The sequence below is a fragment of the Ipomoea triloba genome, chromosome 5 (genome assembly GCF_003576645.1).
Source record: "Ipomoea triloba cultivar NCNSP0323 chromosome 5, ASM357664v1".
In the NCBI taxonomy this organism is placed as follows: Eukaryota; Viridiplantae; Streptophyta; class Magnoliopsida; order Solanales; family Convolvulaceae; genus Ipomoea; species Ipomoea triloba.
This window is the reverse complement of record NC_044920.1, coordinates 8,706,597-8,725,208: the sequence shown is the minus strand read 5'-3', so window position 1 is coordinate 8,725,208 and position 18,612 is coordinate 8,706,597. Positions and strand designations below refer to the sequence as shown.

General features: G+C 39.5%; 1 protein-coding gene across 1 annotated transcript; it reads left to right on the top strand.

The window, feature by feature from the left end:
• The first annotated feature begins 15,809 nt into the window (after positions 1-15,809).
• On the top strand, positions 15,810-18,290 carry LOC116018886 (profilin-1-like). Its single transcript, XM_031258912.1, has 3 exons — positions 15,810-16,000; positions 17,524-17,661; positions 17,926-18,290. Exons 1-3 carry the CDS (start codon positions 15,878-15,880, stop codon positions 18,058-18,060), a joined length of 396 nt encoding a protein of 131 aa, XP_031114772.1. The 5' UTR covers positions 15,810-15,877; the 3' UTR covers positions 18,061-18,290.
• The last annotated feature ends 322 nt before the right edge of the window (positions 18,291-18,612 follow it).

The window sequence follows — 18,612 nt, the reverse complement described above, 5'->3', positions numbered from 1 at the left end:
GGTTACGACGATATGGTACAGTTTTCTTATCTTTAGCCTGTGCATCTAGAATGAATCCTATCTGTATGTGATTGGGATTAGTCTAGGTGTGGCGGTAACTACTCCGATTGTTCGGTATAGCCGAGTCGGGGTGTTACAAGTTGGTATCAGAGCCCTGTTTCGAGTCAGAATCCTAAGTCAAACTTTTTCGAGTCAGCTCTAGTTTCGAGTTAACCAAGTTTAGAAGTCAGCTTAGGTTCGTTAAGACCAACCTAAGTCATTGTTACAGCTTGATGAGTACAAGTTCGGAGCGGAGCTAGAATTGAGGCCGAGTAGCATAAGAAGGGGGTATTTCACTTTTACTCTGCAGAATCTCACGATTCTGGTCGTTGAATAGTATGATCAATATTTGTGTTTCCCTGCATGTGTTTGCTTAAGCTTTTGTGAGTGAGCTTGCTAGCGTAATGCGTTGGTTATCATTATGCTGTGTTTGAAACCCTTGCTTAGAGGGTATGATAAAGTGAATGTTAGGGAGTGACGTATAGGACTTGAGTAGGTGCTATACTAACTGCCTAACTAGCTAATTCCGTAAGAACTTCTATACCTCGAGTACTAATTTGGAATTATCGTCCAGCAAATATGCCGCCGAGACGAAATGCGCCTGCGGGTAACAACGATAACATCTCTGCAATAGATCGTATGGCTCAAGCAATGGAGAGAATGGCTAAGTTTATGCTAGCCCAGCAAGGTCAGAACCAAAACCAGGGGCAGCCACGGGTGGATTTTGCTAAGGCCATAGCAAGCCGACAACCACCATACTACGCAGGAGAAAAGGATCCGGTGATTTTGGAGGAGTGGATCCGAACGTTCAACAAGTTGCTTAATGCAGTGAATTGTCCTGCGAATCAGCGAGTACCTTCTGCAGTCTATTACTTGACAAAAGCCGCGGACAATTGGTGGGCGACAGTCGGACCTGATCTCCTGCAAGACCCAGCGTTTGGTTGGGAAGAATTAAAGGTGGAATTAAGGGAACAATTCTACACTGAGCGTATTAAAGGGATTAAATGCGAGGAGTTCCTACGACTAAAGCAGAAGGGAGCAACTATCCAGGAATATTATGACCAATACGTAGAGCTGATGCGTTTTGCACAAGAGATTGTACCTGACGAGGCAAGTAAGGCAAGAAGATTCGTTCGGGGATTGGACTGGAGCATAAGGGGAATGATCGCACCATTCATGTGCTCTACATTGAAAGAGGCGTATGATAGAGCCTCGGATCATTATCAAGTGTACCTGGACCAACAGGAAGTCTACGGCCGAAGTAAGAGGAAAGCTGATGACAAGTCTCGGAAGTTTCCGTCAGGAAACAAGAAGGCCAACCAAGGCAGCTTCAATCCAATACGAGGAAGAGAAGGAGTCAACCAGGGGAACCGTCCTGCTTGCCCAAGATGTGAGAGGAATCATCCCGGAGAAAACTGTCAAGGAATAAAGTTTAGATGCTTCAAGTGTGGTCTCCTTGGGCACAAATCTTTCCAGTGCCAAAGTCAGGTAGACAGTCCCCAAAAGCCTCAACAGAGTGTGAATCAAGGAAGGAGATTCAATGGGAATGCCGGCCAGAAGTCTGCAGGGGCAGAAGACAAGAGGACCAACTTCCAGTCTGTGAATGTGGGAAGACCAGCGAACGCCACGTTTGGTTCCAACCACAAGGGAAAGCAAGTGATGGGAGAAAGCAGCGGGGAGAAGCAAGGCAGGATTTACGTCGTCAATAGCGCTCAGGCTCAGGCTAGCGACGTCGTAACTGGTACATTCCCCATAAACTCAGTACTTGGATTAGTCCTATTTGATACAGGGGCTACCAATTCATTTATATCCTCTGCGTTCGCTGATAAACTAAAGTTAAGGCCTACTGCTAAGTTAGATTTAAATGTCACAACGGCTTCGGGAGTAGTAGTGTTGGTCCCGATTGGGTGGTGAAAAGTCTAGAGGGGGGGTGAATAGACTTTTCAAACAAATTAAAATTTATAACACTTTAACAAAATAACTCAAATTAAATTAGACTTGAATAAATCTAAAGTAGAGTGCACAGCGGAATAATCGTATGTAAAGTGCTATAATAAAATGAAGAATTAACTGGGCATTCACGGTATGCAAAATTATAAAGAAATACGTGAGTTGTGTGTGAACTTAATTGTGTTGCATGCAAGATAAAGTATGCGTAAAAATAATAAGTAAAGTAAAGAGAGAGAGAGAGGCGATTTTATAGTGGTTCGAAGGTGATGTAATCCTTCTACTCCACTCTTCTCCTTTCACTCCAAGGAGGAATTCACTATCTTCTGTCACCAAGATACAATAGTGAATGCACCAGTGCTAGTTCTTCTAACTCAGCACTTCTACAACTTCTCCTTAGTGCCTTGAACAAAAAGCCAGCACTAATCTCACTTCGAGTGTTTCTGCACAAAGCTTGCACTCCCTAGGGCTTTCACAACTCTTCTGCTACTCAACCCTCTACCCACACTCAGTAGGGAATTTGTTTTACAAGGAAAAAAATTTTTCTTTCTTTCTCCAACTCTAAGAGACTCTCAGAATATTTATTTGAAATAGCTTAGTCTCTAGATGAAATATTGAAGAATTTCTCTCTCTTAATTTTTGTATAGCACTTGTATTCAGCATGCGTAGAATTTGTGTTGTGTGATTGGTCGTATTTCTTCTTCAAGTCTTCATCTATTTATAGCTGTGGATTTTGAAGTTGCCCATTGGAGATAGGCAATTTCAAAATTTGAAATCTTGTACTTGAGATCTTGCTGTGTAGAAATGTTGAAAATAATTTCAACTTTTATCAGATGTCAGTATGATTTTTGACTTTGCAATATTTTCTTGATCTTGCAAGTAATCTCCATGCTTTGTAATTAATTCTTGTCAGATGTGTGTCTTGAGCTTCCTTGGCTGATGAATATATTCCGTGGCTGATGAATATATTCCTTGGCTAATGAATTAATTCCTTAGCTCATGAATTAATTTCTTGGCTCAATATTTAATCCTTTGCTCTTTTTGGGTTAACTGCTCTCAGTGGGATTCGAACTCAGCTTCTAGGACCGTGACTCATAGCGTAGCTCCTTAATTAAATCCTTGGCTGATCCTTTGAATTTTGCTTCCATTAGGAATTGATGCATGGATCAAATCAGCGTAGCTCCTTAATTAATAAATAAGAGCGTGGCTCATTTCCTTCATAAAATAGAGACCGTGGCTCATTATTTAAAATGTTCCTCATGAGTGTTGATCCCTGGTTTTTCTTCAATATCAACCGTAGCTCATCTCCTTGAATAAATTAAGAGCGTGACTCTTCCTATTTAATTAAATTTGAGCGTAGCATCCTTTTAATTCCAATCCTTAGCTGATTCCTTTTATGAAATAAGAACCGTGGCTCATCCTTAAATAAATTGAGACCGTAGCTCATCTCTATTTCCAATCCTTAGCTGATTTTAGAGATCCATTCGTAGCTCTTCTTCTTTCTTGGCTTCTTCTTTCTCTATTTCCAATCCTTAGCTCATCTCTATTTCCAATTCCTAGACTTAAATATATCTTGTCTTGATCAAAATAAAATGACTCAAAATTCAAATAAAAATTGGGGGGTCTAAAATTTTTATCCTAGAAATACAATTTGGCTCATCAAAATCTAATTACCATTTATTTCTAACAAGTAGTATCCTGTAAGGAGGGTTATGATGACGTTGCTATAGAAATAGCGGGATTTAACTGTCCCGGAAACCTCATTCGTTTTGGACTTGAAGGCATCAATGTAGTACTCGGGATGGATTGGTTGGATAAGTACAAAGCTCGGATCGTGTGTAATGAGCGGAAAATTGTTCTGCGAGGACCAAAGGGAAGGAGAATATCCTACCGAGGAATTGACAAGCAACCCGAGTCAAGGTTGTTGACGATGCAGAAATTAAAGAAGTACGTTCGCCAGGGATGCGAAGCGTATCTCTACTTGGTGCAAGACGCTGAAATAGAAGAACTCGAGATTGACCGAATTCCAATTGTATGCGAATTTCCTGACGTATTCCCCGATGATCTCACGGAAATGCCACCGGAAAGGGAAGTGGAATTCACCATCGATCTCGTACCAGGAACCTCACCTATCTCGAAAGCGCTTTTCGGATGGCACCCAAAGAGATGGAGGAGCTGAAAGCACAATTGGCGGAATTGTTGGAAAAGGGATTTATTAGGCCAAGCGTATCGCCTTGGGGCGCACCGGTACTGTTCGTTAAGAAGAAGGATGGGAGTCTTAGACTGTGCATTGATTATAGGGAACTCAATCGAGTCACAGTAAAGAACAAGTACCCGTTGCCTAGGATCGATGACCTATTTGATCAACTGAAAGGAGCGGGCGTATTCTCGAAGATTGACCTACGGTCAGGGTATCACCAAGTGCGAGTAGCGAAAGAGGATGTGCCTAAAACGGCATTTCGAACGAGATATGGGCACTATGAATTCACGGTCATGCCATTCGGAGTGACTAACGCCCTAGGAACCTTTATGGATTTAATGAATCGAATCTTCCTCCCGTACCTGGATAAATTCGTCGTCGCTTTCATAGATGACATCTTGGTCTACTCTAAGACACCGGAGGAACATGAGGAACATCTCAGGACAGTGTTACAGACACTAAGGGAAAAGAAACTTTTCGCAAAGCTTTCAAAATGTGAATTTTGGAAGGGAGAAGTCGCATTTCTTGGTCACGTAATCACCAAGGAAGGAATAAGGGTAGATCCAGCCAAGATATGAGCTGTAATTGAATGGGAAGTGCCCAAATCCGTTACGGAAGTCCGCAGTTTCTTAGGTTTGGCGGGTTATTACCGAAGGTTTGTTCAGGACTTCTCAAAGATAGCAAGACCACTGACGAACTTGCTCAAAAAGACGACCAAGTATAGTTGGAACGAAGAATGCGAGCAGGCATTCCAGGAGCTTAAGAAGAGGTTGACAACTGCTCCAGTGTTAACACTACCAGTTGGGACGGAAGGTTATGAGTTGTACACTGATGCATCTCACAAAGGACTAGGATGTGTCCTCATGCAAGATGGAAGGGTAATAGCATATGCTTCTCGACAATTAAAACCTCATGAAGCTAACTACCCGACACATGACTTGGAACTGGCAGCAGTGGTATTCGCTCTCAAAATTTGGCGACACTATCTCTATGGAGTCTCATGCAAAATTTATACAGATCACAAGAGTTTAAAGTATATCTTCACTTAGAGGGATCTCAATTTAAGACAAAGAAATGGTTGGAGTTGATTAAAGACTATGACTTGGAAATTCAATATCACGAGGGTAAAGCAAACAAAGTAGATGATGCCTTGAGTCGGAAGACAAACCATGCTCTTTGGATATTACCCGAGCAGTTATGTAAGGAGTTTCAAGGACTCAATCTGGAAGTAAAGATGTGTGGTCAAGTGGAACAAGAAAAGAAATTATATTACATGTCGGCCACTCTAACCCTATTTGAGGAAATCAATCAAGCACAAGAAGATAACCATTGGGTGGAGAACATCAAGGAGAAGATGATTGGTGGAAAACATGGACCATTTGAACTACACCCGGATGGGAATGTAAGATTCCAAGCTAGGTGGATAATACCTAAAGGGTGTAAGGAGATAATGGAGCAAATAATGAAAGAAGGCCATTACACACCTTATTCAGTTCATCCTGGTGGAGATAAATTGTATAAGGATTTGAAACAAAACTTTTGGTGGTCGGGCATGAAGAAGGATGTAGCTGAATTTGTGGCTAAATGTTTGAACTGTCAAAAGGTCAAAGCAAAAAGAAGTAAACCAAAGGGATTATTGCAACCATTAGAGATTCCACAGTGGAAATGGGACTCAATCTCTATGGATTTCGTGGGAAGATTGCCCAGAACCAAGGCGGGAAACGATCAAGTATGGGTCGTTGTCGATCGACTGACCAAGACAGCGAGATTCATTCCAATGAACAGAACATGGTCAATGGAAAAGTTGGCACGGGCCTATGTTAAGCACGTGGTTAAACACCACAGGGTAGCGCAAGACATCGTTTCGGACAGAGACTCACGATTTCTATCACGTTTTTGGGAAGCGTTACAAATGGCAATGTGCACTCAACTCAAACTGAGTACGGCTTTTCACCCTGCCACTGATGGTCAAACGGAGCGAACAATACAAACGTTGGAAGATATGCTCAGAGGTTGTGTGCTCGATTTCCAAGGTTCATGGGACGAACAGTTGGATTTAATAGAATTTTCCTATAACAACAGCCACCATGCGAGTATAGGAATGGCTCCTTATGAGGCATTATATGGGCGGAAATGTCGAAGTCCTCTGTGCTGGAGCGACAAAAGCGATATCGTTACACTTGGACCTCAGTACCTACAAGAGACTACTAAGGCAATCAAGGTAATTCGTGAAAGAATGAAAGCCGCGCAGGATCGACAAAAGTCGTATGCCGATTTGAAGCAACAATTCACCGAATATCAAGTTGGGGAGAAGGTATTACTGAAAGTCTCACCCACTAAAGGAGTCAGAAGGTTTGGGAAGAAAGGAAAGTTGAGTCCTCGTTATATAGAACCTTACGAAATTCTGGAAAGGATAGGGAATTTAGCCTATCGACTGGCCCTGCCGATTGAGCTTGATAAAGTACATAACGTATTTCATGTTTCTCAACTTAAGCGGTATGTACCTGATGCATCCCATGTATTGGAGCCGGAGGAACTTGAGATGGATGATTCGTTGGCATACGGGGAAAGACCAATTCGAATCTTGGACTCGAAAACCCGAGATACGAGGAGGAAATCAGTCAAAATGATCAAAGTCCAATGGTCGAATCACAGTCCAGAAGAAGCTACGTGGGAATTGGAAAGCGTTATGATGGGACGTTATCCGGAATTGTTTAACCCAGGTGCGTGGAGTCGATCTAACTATTATTTGCTTAAACAAATTGTGTGTTAAGATTAGGCATACTAGGAATTCGTTAAGAATAATAGAAGGTGAGTAGTAATCTACTTTGAATCCACGGATGACGAAAAGGAAGTTTCGGAGACGAAACTATTTTAAGGGAGGAAGACTGTAACCCCTCGTCTATTCCGATAAGATTAGGGTTCGAAATTTTTTTTTTTTAGGCTATGACATTTACGGGAAGATCTCTCGGTACTTTGAAAATTTTTTTTTTAGACTAGTAATTAATAAGTTGCGATCTACGTACCGGTAACGAACCGAAAAATTTTTAAGGATGTATATACAATTCGAATTTTCCTAGGAAATGGATTATTAAGCATGATACGATTAAGCCTGAACTTCCTACTTAGTTCAAGTGAAAATTAAATGGACTGTAAGAATGAGATTGTTACGGACCTTCGTACCACTGTATTTCGCGAGATACCGAAAATTTCCCGATTTTAGTGGTTAATGACGGGATTATTTTTAGAATAATTTTGGTATTAGAATTTTCCCGAATTAAGTTATAATCCTCCAAACTTTTATCTGATTTAATCCCAAACTTGCAAAATAAATCCTACTCTTCATGATCCACCATGGAATTTTGACAAGTGTCACCATTATTACCACATGGTAATTAAATATTAATTGTCATATGAAGGTATGAGATGATCATACTAGTTGGCTTAAGCTTCAAGTTATCTTTCCCATCACTCCCACTCTCATTTTCGAAAAATCAAGAAGGAAAAGAAGAGAGAAAAAAATTATCATCTTCCTCTTAGATCCAAGAACTCCATAGCTATTTTCTTCAACACAAGTGCTTCCATAATAGGTAAAACTTTGGTTTTATTCGATTAATATGGCTAGAATCCTCCCTAGAACTTAAGTTTAAGCTAAGGATTCATGAAAATGTTGTTATTATGGTGATTATTGTTTAGGATCTTCGGTGAGATTTTCGAAGGAGAAGATCACAACTTTTCTACGGTATTAAAAATCTACTTGGGAGGTAAGGAATCCCTTAAGTTGGTTTAGTCACTTGAAAATGAACAAATGCTAGTAAATCATGTGACAAGGAATTTTATGTGAAAATTATGTGTTAAGTTTGTGGATCTACAAGTTGGCTCAAAGGACTACACTTTGAATTTTGGTAATTTTTGTATGCATGTTCATAGCTACTTTATGCATGTATATGTTGTGTTTATGTCCATATAGGCCTATACTTGTGAAAATAGTGAAGAATCGAGGCGTTGCAACCCGGTTTTTACTGCCCGAAGTTGGCAGATCCGGATGGACGCGGCCGTGGACGCACGTCCACCATGCGTCCATCGACGTCCAATGTTTCGGCGTCACGGCCGAAAGGCCGGACGCGATCACGGACGCGCGTCCGCTGCGCGTCCGTGGGTGTCTAGTATTTCGGCATTAAGCCGAACGGGCGGGCGCGGCCTGGACGGGCGCGTCCGCCGTGCATCCGGCGTTACGGACATCCGCGAGTCTGCGCGACGCGGATCCGTTTTCGACCGAACTTTCTTCCGATGTTTTTGCTCCTGAATGTTATGATGTTTGGAAGGCCTACGAGCAACCGAGTCAATTTTTGAAAGTTCAAATATTATTTTGTAAGTTATGTTCATCAATTTGGAGAAAAATCGTGTTTTTAAGAAACAAGTGTGTCCCTTGTCACTTGGGAATTTATGGTGAAAAGTCATTTGACAAATACGGGTNGCCGAACGGGCGGGCGCGGCCTGGACGGGCGCGTCCGCCGTGCATCCGGCGTTACGGACATCCGCGAGTCTGCGCGACGCGGATCCGTTTTCGACCGAACTTTCTTCCGATGTTTTTGCTCCTGAATGTTATGATGTTTGGAAGGCCTACGAGCAACCGAGTCAATTTTTGAAAGTTCAAATATTATTTTGTAAGTTATGTTCATCAATTTGGAGAAAAATCGTGTTTTTAAGAAACAAGTGTGTCCCTTGTCACTTGGGAATTTATGGTGAAAAGTCATTTGACAAATACGGGTATTTTTGGAAACATGTTTGGGTAAAAATAATTGTTTTGAGACATTATGTGAAAATATTAATTAAACTCAAGGAAAGAAAGAATGTTTTGAAAACCTTAGTTTCTGGATAAAGTTGTTGAGATGTTTGACTTGCGGGAGGCTTGTGAGCCGTGGCCCGAAGTTGTTGAGATGTTTGACTTGCGGGAGGCTTGTGAGCCGTGGCCCGAAGTTGTTGAGATGTTTGACTTGCGGGAGGCTTGTGAGCCGTGGCCCGAAGTTGTTGAGATGTTTGACTTGCGGGAGGCTTGTGAGCCGTGGCCCGAAGTTGTTGAGATGTTTGACCTGCGGGAGGCATGGGTGCCGTGGCCCGAGGTTATTGAGATGTTCGACCTGCGGGAGGCATGAATGCCGTGGCCCGAGGTTCTTGAAAATATTTCGAGAATGCCTTGCACTTATCCAGGGGGAAACTAAGTAAATTTTTCTAACTATGAAAATTTAGTTACTCCGTAACTATGTTGAAGAATAAAATGTCACGAATTTTGAACAGTAAAGTGTGTGTTGTTGAACTCTCTATTTTGAGTTAAATGATGGAAATTCTCGGAAATGAAAGTATTATATGCTGATGTCACTCATACGCTATGCTATACTTTCTTTTGTTGTTAATCTGGTTGCAGGTAGATTTCAACTTATGGGTAAAGCTTACAGCTTTCAAATTATTATTATATTTCCAAAACCTTTGTTTACTTTTGAGTGACAATGGATTTCCTTAGTTAGCCGTCGTGCTAACTACACTTCATTGTGTCCTTTATCAGATGCAATCTAGCGTGGGCTCGTGCAGCCCCGAGGACTCTGATCCATCAGAGTTTGTGTTCCCCGTTTTAGATTATGACGACTATGTACAGTACCTATCAGATGATGACCCGTTTGCTCCTGGCTATGCTCCAGACCCTCCAGTTCTGGCTTGTACTCCTGACCCCGTTTCCACTCTGGTCTCACCAGTGGTACCTGTTTGGTCTCCTACCCCCGTCGATCCGTGGTGTCCTATGGATGTCATTCAGGCGAGCTATGGGTTTTATCCCATGTAGGTTTTACCTGAGAGTGACCCCCTTGAGTTTGTCGTTCGCTACCCTTATCCGTGGGACCCGAGTCCTCCGGATTATCATGAGGAGTGGATGATGTACATCAACACTTGCAACTTCCTGGACCACATCACCTGGTTCGAGGGTGAGTGGCATCTCGTTTGGGGCACGTATACTGGCCCGGTGTACCACTCGTTAGACTAGATAGTGCCTAGGGTGGGAAGTCAAGTCTGGCCTTTTTGTGTATATATCTTTTGTAGCCCCATGCTAGTTCTAAGATGGCTAGTAAGGTTGGGTCTAGCTCAAACTCTCTTGATGGGCTGTAACTAAACCATGGTACATGTCGGTAGCTAGTTTAGCTACTCTTTTGCTGATGCTATAAAAATGCATATCAAGTTATGATGCTTACGACGATATGGTACAGTTTTCTTATCTTTAGCCTGTGCATCTAGAATGAATCCTATCTGTATGTGATTGGGTATAGTTTAGGTGTGGCGGTAACTACTCCGATTGTTCGGTATAGCCGAGTCGGGGTGTTACATAATCTTTCCCAACCATTCGCTACTAACTGTATTAATGCATATGTTTTTCCCACATACCATGTTTTCCCCCAAACTCATTCCCAGGCTTATGTTTAAATCAAACATATATTAAGGGTTGAATTTGCGTTACTTACCGTAGATGGTTGTCGTCTCTATACTCTGCTCGAACTCCCTCCGTCAATCTTAATCCATGGCAGCTTCGTCAACTTGTGGTTTTTTTTATTGCATTGTTGAAGTTAGTCGTGAGTTATAAACACTGGTCAGGATGAAGAAACTGTCTACCATAATTATGTTTGATCTCCAACGCTTTGTATGTTAATTATAATCCTTCTTTAATTATAATTTCTATCAAATTTCTTATTTGCCCTTAATATACATTTTTAAACGTGATTCCCTTGGTTAATCATATCTAATCTCAACCATGTAATGCTTTGCTATGGATGGTTATGATTTGTCCTCATAGTCCTCTATTAATTAGTGTCCTCATGTGAATAACGGCCCATAGAATCCTAATCACATGAGAACAAACTTCCCATGTCAGAACGTGTGGACAAATCCAAAGTATTGATCTGCAAGATCTGATTGATGAGAAATCAAGTAAAAATTAAGCGGGATTATTTTCATAAATATTACAATTTTTTAAAATGAGCGGGGTCTTTTTCATAAATATTACAAAGTTTGTTTATTTTGAACCGTCAGATCTGCTAGATCAATGGTTTTGATTTGTCCACAGGTTCTCACCTAATTAGGGACCTATATATATATGCACAAGAGAGAGAGAGAGAGAGAGAGATTAGGTGCAGCTATTCTTCTAAGTGAAAAATGGGGTTGAATCTCAAACGTCCATCCAACAATCATCAAAGCATCTCAGCTATTGATTAGAAATTTTGAGCAGCAGTTGATTGAGTTCGAATTCATGCACGGAGGGGTTAAAAAAATTTTTTTTTTTAAATTTAAAAACCCAAGCAAAACTACGCAATTCTCTCAATTGTTGCCTGTTGTCTTTGCATCTTATGCACCCCATTTTATATTTTTTCTTTGTCTTCATGACTACTGTAAGTCAAGCACACTTAAGTATAGATTTTTTTGGCTATCTGGTTGCCATATTCTACTAAACACCAATTGGTGATAAGTAGGTGGATGTTAACTATTTAACCACATCACTCTATGGTAAGCCACGACGTCACGTCTCGAATCGAGTAGGGGTTGAACTCAACCGACGCCACCACACTAAAGATCCACTAATGACCACCCAGTTAGAATGGTAATCGGAATGTTATCACACTACATGGTAGTTGGCACTATACTTACGTTTAATTAATTACATGATTTTAAATTGTTTAGAAATTCAATTACAACGCTCTTTCTTAATTCGATGATCCAATTTTTTTTTTTAAATTTTTTTTTATATCTATAAGGAAGGGGAACACCCAAAGATAGTTGGCCAGAATCATCAGCCTAAAATACAAGCATTGCGCCATGAGGGATAACCAGCAACATCATCATCTAGAATACTTAGAATATCATATGGTGGATCAACTAGTATATGCATTCCTTTCGAAAACAGAAAACCCCTTAGCACTCCTAGCGAGAATATCTGCGACGAAGTTCTGTTCGCGTGTAACTGCCAAAACTTGCCAGTTTTCAAAGTACTTCAACTCCTGTTTACATGCCTTAAGGATATCGTAAGCCACGATGCTAGGTGTAGATTCTTTGCAAAGGCTTTCCACAATCACCGAGGAGTCTCTTTCAAGAATAACTTTTTTGAACCCCATGGAAACGGTGAGTTGTATTCCTCTCGAGAGGGCCCAAGCTTCAGCTTGAAGGGGAGAGCATGTCCCAATGTTGTAGACATACGCCCCCTTCCATCTACCAGTGATGTCTATTATTACACCTCCGCATCCCGCTGTGCTTGTAGAATAGTCCACCGAACCATCTATATTCAGTTTGACGAACCCATCTTGAGGTTTTGTCCATATCAACTCTGTCCAAGAGTTTGATACAACTGCACTCTCATGGATTTGCCCTCTGGTGAATGTTCTGCTGATTTCATCCATTTGAGACATAATCCATGTAACTTTGGCTTGGAGAGGTCTCACTGAGTTATTAAAGATAGCCTCGTTTTGGTACTTCCAAATCCACCACAATGTAATCGTAAACAGATTGTTGTCATTGCTTGGTTTGTTTCCATGGCCTTTCCCCGCAATCCCGTCGTCAAACCATTTCAAAAATGGTGTAGTCTTAGTCCTTGTGTAAGTATTTTGGAAAATTTTCCTCCAAATCTCACCTGCCTTCGGGCACCTACGCAGTACATGCTCTGTATCCTCAGTCATGTCTCTACAGAACTAGCACTTATCACAATTAGTTAGCCCGCTCTTTATCTTGCTGCTGTTAGTCAAAATTCTTCCATGCCTAGATAGCCATAAGAATGTACTGATACGATTAGGCACTTTCAATTTCCAAATTGTATTCCACTTAGAAGCCTCGATCGATTCGACTGTATCAACAGCAATATCGTACGCTGAGCTTACAGAGAAGTTGCCATAGGACTCTTCTTTCCAGCTAGTAAAAACATATGCCCCAAGTTCATCATGTATGAGAATTGCGGCCAGCTTATCCAAGATTTTCGCTGGCAGCAGGTCTTCTAATTGATCCCATTTCCATCCTAATCTACTATTCCAATAGCTAGCCATTGAATTGCCCATCTGGGTTTGAAGTATCGGATTGATAGCTAGCCCTTCAAGTGGACGATCCCCCAACCAAGTATCTAACCAAAATCGGGTATCCCTCCCATTTCTTACCAGTTTTCTCATTCCCTTTTGTAGGATAGGAACTGATTTTAGTATGCCTCTCCAGGCATTAGACATGTTATTCTTTGGCTGCCACAAAGCACAATCTGATGGAGTGATTGCATACTTTGCTTTAAGTAAACGTGTCCATAAACAATCCTCTTCTTGCATAATTCTCCAGCCAAGTTTTGCAAGAAATGCTCTATTTATTTGCTTCATTCTTCGTATCCCCAATCCTCCGCATGATTTATTTGAAGTTACTGTATCCCAATTAATCAAATGGCACTTCCTACCATCTGTAGAACTGCCCCATAAGAAATTTCAAATTAATTTCTCAATAGATGAGATCACCCCATTAGGTATCAAAGTTGTTTGCACCACATAAAATGGGATTGTCGATAAAACTGATTGTGCAAGGACAAGTCTGCCGGCCAAGGAGAGAGATTTGGTCTTCCAACCTGCTAGTTTGTTCTGTATTCTATCGAGGATTCACATAAAAGATTCCTTCTTCAGTCTACCATGGATCGAGGGAACACCTAAATACTTTCTCAAATCTGAAACTTTAAGAATCCACATCAAGTCCACTATCTTCTTTTGGTCTTCCTCCTGGGTATTTTTTGAAAAGAAAATGCTGGACTTCTGGAAGTTGACCTTTTGTCCTGAGCTTTTGCAAAACGTAGCCATACATCTCTTCATAACTTCTGCCTGCGCAATTGTGGTCTCCCTAAAGAGTACCATGTCATATGCAAAGAAGAGGTGAGACAAGTGAAGTCCTTGCTTAGACAGTTTAATTCCTTTCTAACTACCTTTATAGACTGCATGATTTATAAGATGACTAAGTCACTCAATACATAATACAAATAAAAGAGGTGAGATAGGGTCTCCTTGTCTTATTCCTCTCTCTAGTTTGAACCAATCAGATTGGCTTCCATTCCATGCTACTATTAGCTTCGATGTCGAGACACATGCTAGAATGTTCCTTCTCCAAACAAAATTGAATCCGGGTTCTTCTAGAGTGTTATCAATGAATTTCCAGGAGAGTCTATCATAGGCTTTTTCTAAATCGATCTTCATGATCATCCAACCCATATTGCCGTTCTTGGCTTTCATTGAGTTTAACACCTCCTGGAAAACAAGAATATTTTCTAAAATTTGACGTTCGAGGACAAAGCTAGTTTGATCGGGGCCGATTAATTTCTTTGATATATCTTTCAGCCTTATTGTCATGGTTTTTGTTAAAAGCGTGTAAGAGATATTACACAATCCAATCGGACGGAACTGGCTAGTAGACTCAGGATTCGGGATTAGGGAGATCCAAGTGTCATTGCTTCCTTTCCGCATCTCCCCTTCTTTAGAGAATTTTAGTGCAAAATCTAATCGGCTTCTTCCCACCGTATCCCAGGTTTTCTTATAAAATCCTGCACTAAATCCATTTGGTCTTGGTGCCTTACAAGGTCCATATCATATAAAGCTTTCTTAATTTCCTCATCTTGAAAAGGGCTATTAACCATTTGCCAATCAGTTTCATTAAGTAGAGGGAACTTGCCATATAGCTGCTCATGATCATTAGGGTTCTGTTCCTCTGTAAAGAGTAATACAAAATACTTACGCATAAGCTCTATTAATTGTTTCTCTTTAGTAACCCAAACTCTTTCTTCATTTATCAATGCCTTGACTTTAGGAGTATTATTCCTCACCATTGTAGCAAAGTGGTAAAACTGAGTGTTCCGTTCGCCAGAAGTAATCAATTCTTCTCTTAAACGCTGAAACCATATGAGTTCCTCTTGGTACAATATCTAATCTAATTCCAAACGTAGTCTTTTATCCAGTTTGATCAAATCCGACCTTGCATGAATGGCTAGACTACGTTGGACTCCATTGGTTCTGGCTTACAATATCTTTTTCTTCTAGAAAACATTACCAAACATACTCTTATTCCATGAGTTTAATGCTACAGCCATGTTAACCTTATTCGAATTTAAATCACCATGTAAATTCCAATTCTGACGGACAGACTCCTGGAAGCTATGGTGCAACCATTTTAAATTGAAATTCAATTACAACGCTCTTTTTTAATTGGATGGTCCAATTATACTATTGCATGTAATTAAATATCATATTTCACCTTTGTGGCTCTCTTTTGAGGAAGGTTACAAGATCGAATCCAGTTATAAGATATTGATTCTTTGGATTATAACAGATAGAAAAAATATAAAACATATATTACTTTGTAATAGAGTTAGTAGTACTAAAAAAATGTCATATTTCATTCTTATTGAAGGAAGAAGAAGAAGAAGGAAAAAAAAAAAAAAAAAAAAAAAAAAAAAAAAAAAAAAGCACGCTTAATTAGTTATGGTTTTACCCCTGAGTATTTACGTTAGAGGGGTATTACGGACTTTTGACCTCCAATATCACTCCATAAATACAGGTACTTATTCCCAATTCAATTCGATCATTACAGACACACCTCTCCTCTATACCCAAAGCACCACTATCATAGCCGGAAAATTCTCATCGGAGAATTTCGAAAATGTCGTGGCAAACTTACGTCGACGAGCACCTTATGTGCGATATTGAGGGCAATCACCTCACCTCTGCCGCCATCCTCGGCCTCGACGGAAGCGTCTGGGCTCAGAGCTCCGCCTTCCCCCAGGTCTTCTTCTATTACCGCATATACCATCGCCATTTTATTTGACTATATATGCGTGTGTGTTGGCGTTTAGATATCCGATTAAATGGTAACTTTGTACGATGATTGATCAAATATACGAAGTTATTAGTTATGATCGCATGTTGATTTGTGTTTCAATCATGGTTCCCCCAGGCGCTAGGCTGCCAGTCGAGCGCCAGCGCTGGCGGTGCACTATAAATAAAATTAACAATGCCAAATCGGCCCCTAGGGACTCCTAGCACCTAGGCTGATTTTTGCAACAGTGGATTCAATATAATATTGCGGTTCAGCTGATTTGATCTGAAGATCCGTAAGTTGTCAAATGCTACAAGTTTTATTTATTTGGTTTTATTTTAAAAGGTCCATTTTTTTGTGATGCTACTACATTTACTGATCGTTTTGGGTCCGACGTTAATTATCCGCAATAGAATTGGTTGGTTTTCAATTTTTTTGAAAATTTTTAGATTTGATTTGAAATGTTTGTGATAAGATTTATTGGTGTATTTCCAAGTAAATACTTGTTAAAGTTAAAGGCTTATTGATTAAAGTTCAAATCTTTACACTTTGGCACACTCAGGGGATGTTTGGTTGGATGGAAAAGTTTTTCCATGGAAAACATTTTCTTTAAGGGTAGGAAAATGTTGTTTTTTGGTGTTTGGTTCATGGAAGTCATTTTCCATTCTTAATATTTGAGGAAAACAAAATCATTGGTAGGACGTGGAATTTTGTTTTCCATGTAAGTTGGGAAGAAAAATGAGATGACTTGATTAGTTTACTCTTTTGTGTTCTTTCTCAATTATGACGGAGTATTACTTTTATTATTTTGTAGGGGTATATAGATCTTTATACTTATTATTCTTTACAATTCAAAATCTAACCAAATATTCCCAGTAATTTTTTTTTTCCACCAACCAAATAATGGAATTTATCTTCCTAGTAATTACTTTTCCATGGAATTTTAATTCAAAGGTTGGTAATTTAAAATCCAACGTCTGAAATGTTGGTGCAATTTGTAACTCGATTTGAATAGGGCCTGATCAGATTTGAATTGGTTTATGGAAGAGTGGACCTGGAAAAATATATATAGCTATCTTTTTAATATGGTTAAAATGTTGGCTAGAATTGCATCAATATCTCAAGTTTTGGTACTAAATTGTGAACTTTAAAAAGCTTGACTATATTTGTCAAATATCACAGAGGTTTGGATTTTTTTTCATCAACAATGTCACATTTGTTAAACATGATGGGTAAGGGAGTGTGTGTATAGTCCTTGAGTGTGTATACATTTTGTCACTATCTGATAGTTACTCTTCAATCCTCAGGTTCTTGGGCTGTGTAAGTTTTGGGTATTTTTCTTATTGAGTTGTTAATTTGATATGATGAAAATAATCTTCTACTTTTGTTTTTTTGTTTTCGATGGATAATTTCGGCTCACTAATTAATTGTTTTTGCATGTCTTACTGTTCATGAACTAATATCAATCACTTTTGATTTTGATGTTGTAGTTAAACCCACAAGAAATTTCTGCAATCATGAAGGATTTTGATGAACCTGGCTCTCTTGCTCCAACTGGGCTGCACCTTGGTGGAGCAAAATATATGGTGATTCAAGGCGAGCCAGGGGCTGTTATTAGAGGAAAGAAGGTAATATCTTCAAACTTGTTTTCTAGTTGTTAGGAATACAGACCTGTCAAAAGCATAAGGAAATGGAATATAGACAATAGAGAATGTGTTTATGCTTTCTTAATATGTCAGCATCTCTGTTAATTGCCGACCCATAATTTTCCTTCTCAAAATTTGGGTGAATTGCAAGGGGTGATAAGTAGCTGGATTTAAAATGAACCACAAGAAAAAAAATAAAATAAAATTAAAATGCATGGTTTTGACACTATGTAATTATTTATCCAGGGACCTGGTGGCATTTGTATTAAAAAGACTAGTCAGTGCTTACTCTTTGGGATGTATGATGAGCCAATGACTCCGGGCCAGTGCAACATGGTTGTGGAAAGGCTGGGTGATTATTTGGTTGATCAGGGCTATTAGTCATTTTGGTGGGTATTGGTTTCTTGCAGATGATGGATCACAGCCAAAGTAGTAGTAGTAGATATAATTTCCCCTTGGATCCAAAGTGTATTTCCCTTGTGTTTTTTTCCCCTTTTGGAAGGGTGACTTGATGATTTCTTCTGAGATAATTATTTTGATTGTTTTTTTTTTCTTTTAATTGATGCTTTGAACTTGACTGCATCAGTTCTTTAATATATGATTTTATGTAATTTTTCTGGTGTCACTGTTTTTTACCTCCATCTTTGCCCAGCTGCCTTATTATAAGTGAATCACAAATGCAAAGTATATTATTTGGATATCGAAGATATATTATTTTGTATACTATCAAATAATGTACATTTAAGACACAAATAATATATTTTTAATATGTTAAAAATGTACATTGTATTTATAAAAAGTAAATTATTTGAGTACTGAAAGTATATTATTTGATTATTAAAAATACATTATTTTGTATACTATCAAATATTCTGTAATATATATTCAATACACAAAAATATATTTTTAGTATATTAAAAATACTTTGTACTC

Bases quoted from the DNA above. Each gene is read 5' to 3' on its own strand.
- LOC116018886 (XM_031258912.1), top strand. From the start codon at position 15,878: ATGTCGTGGCAAACTTACGTCGACGAGCACCTTATGTGCGATATTGAG. The intron at 16,001-17,523 runs GTCTTCTTCTAT...TTGATGTTGTAG, and splicing joins AGAGCTCCGCCTTCCCCCAG to TTAAACCCACAAGAAATTTC. The intron at 17,662-17,925 runs GTAATATCTTCA...TTATTTATCCAG, and splicing joins CTGTTATTAGAGGAAAGAAG to GGACCTGGTGGCATTTGTAT.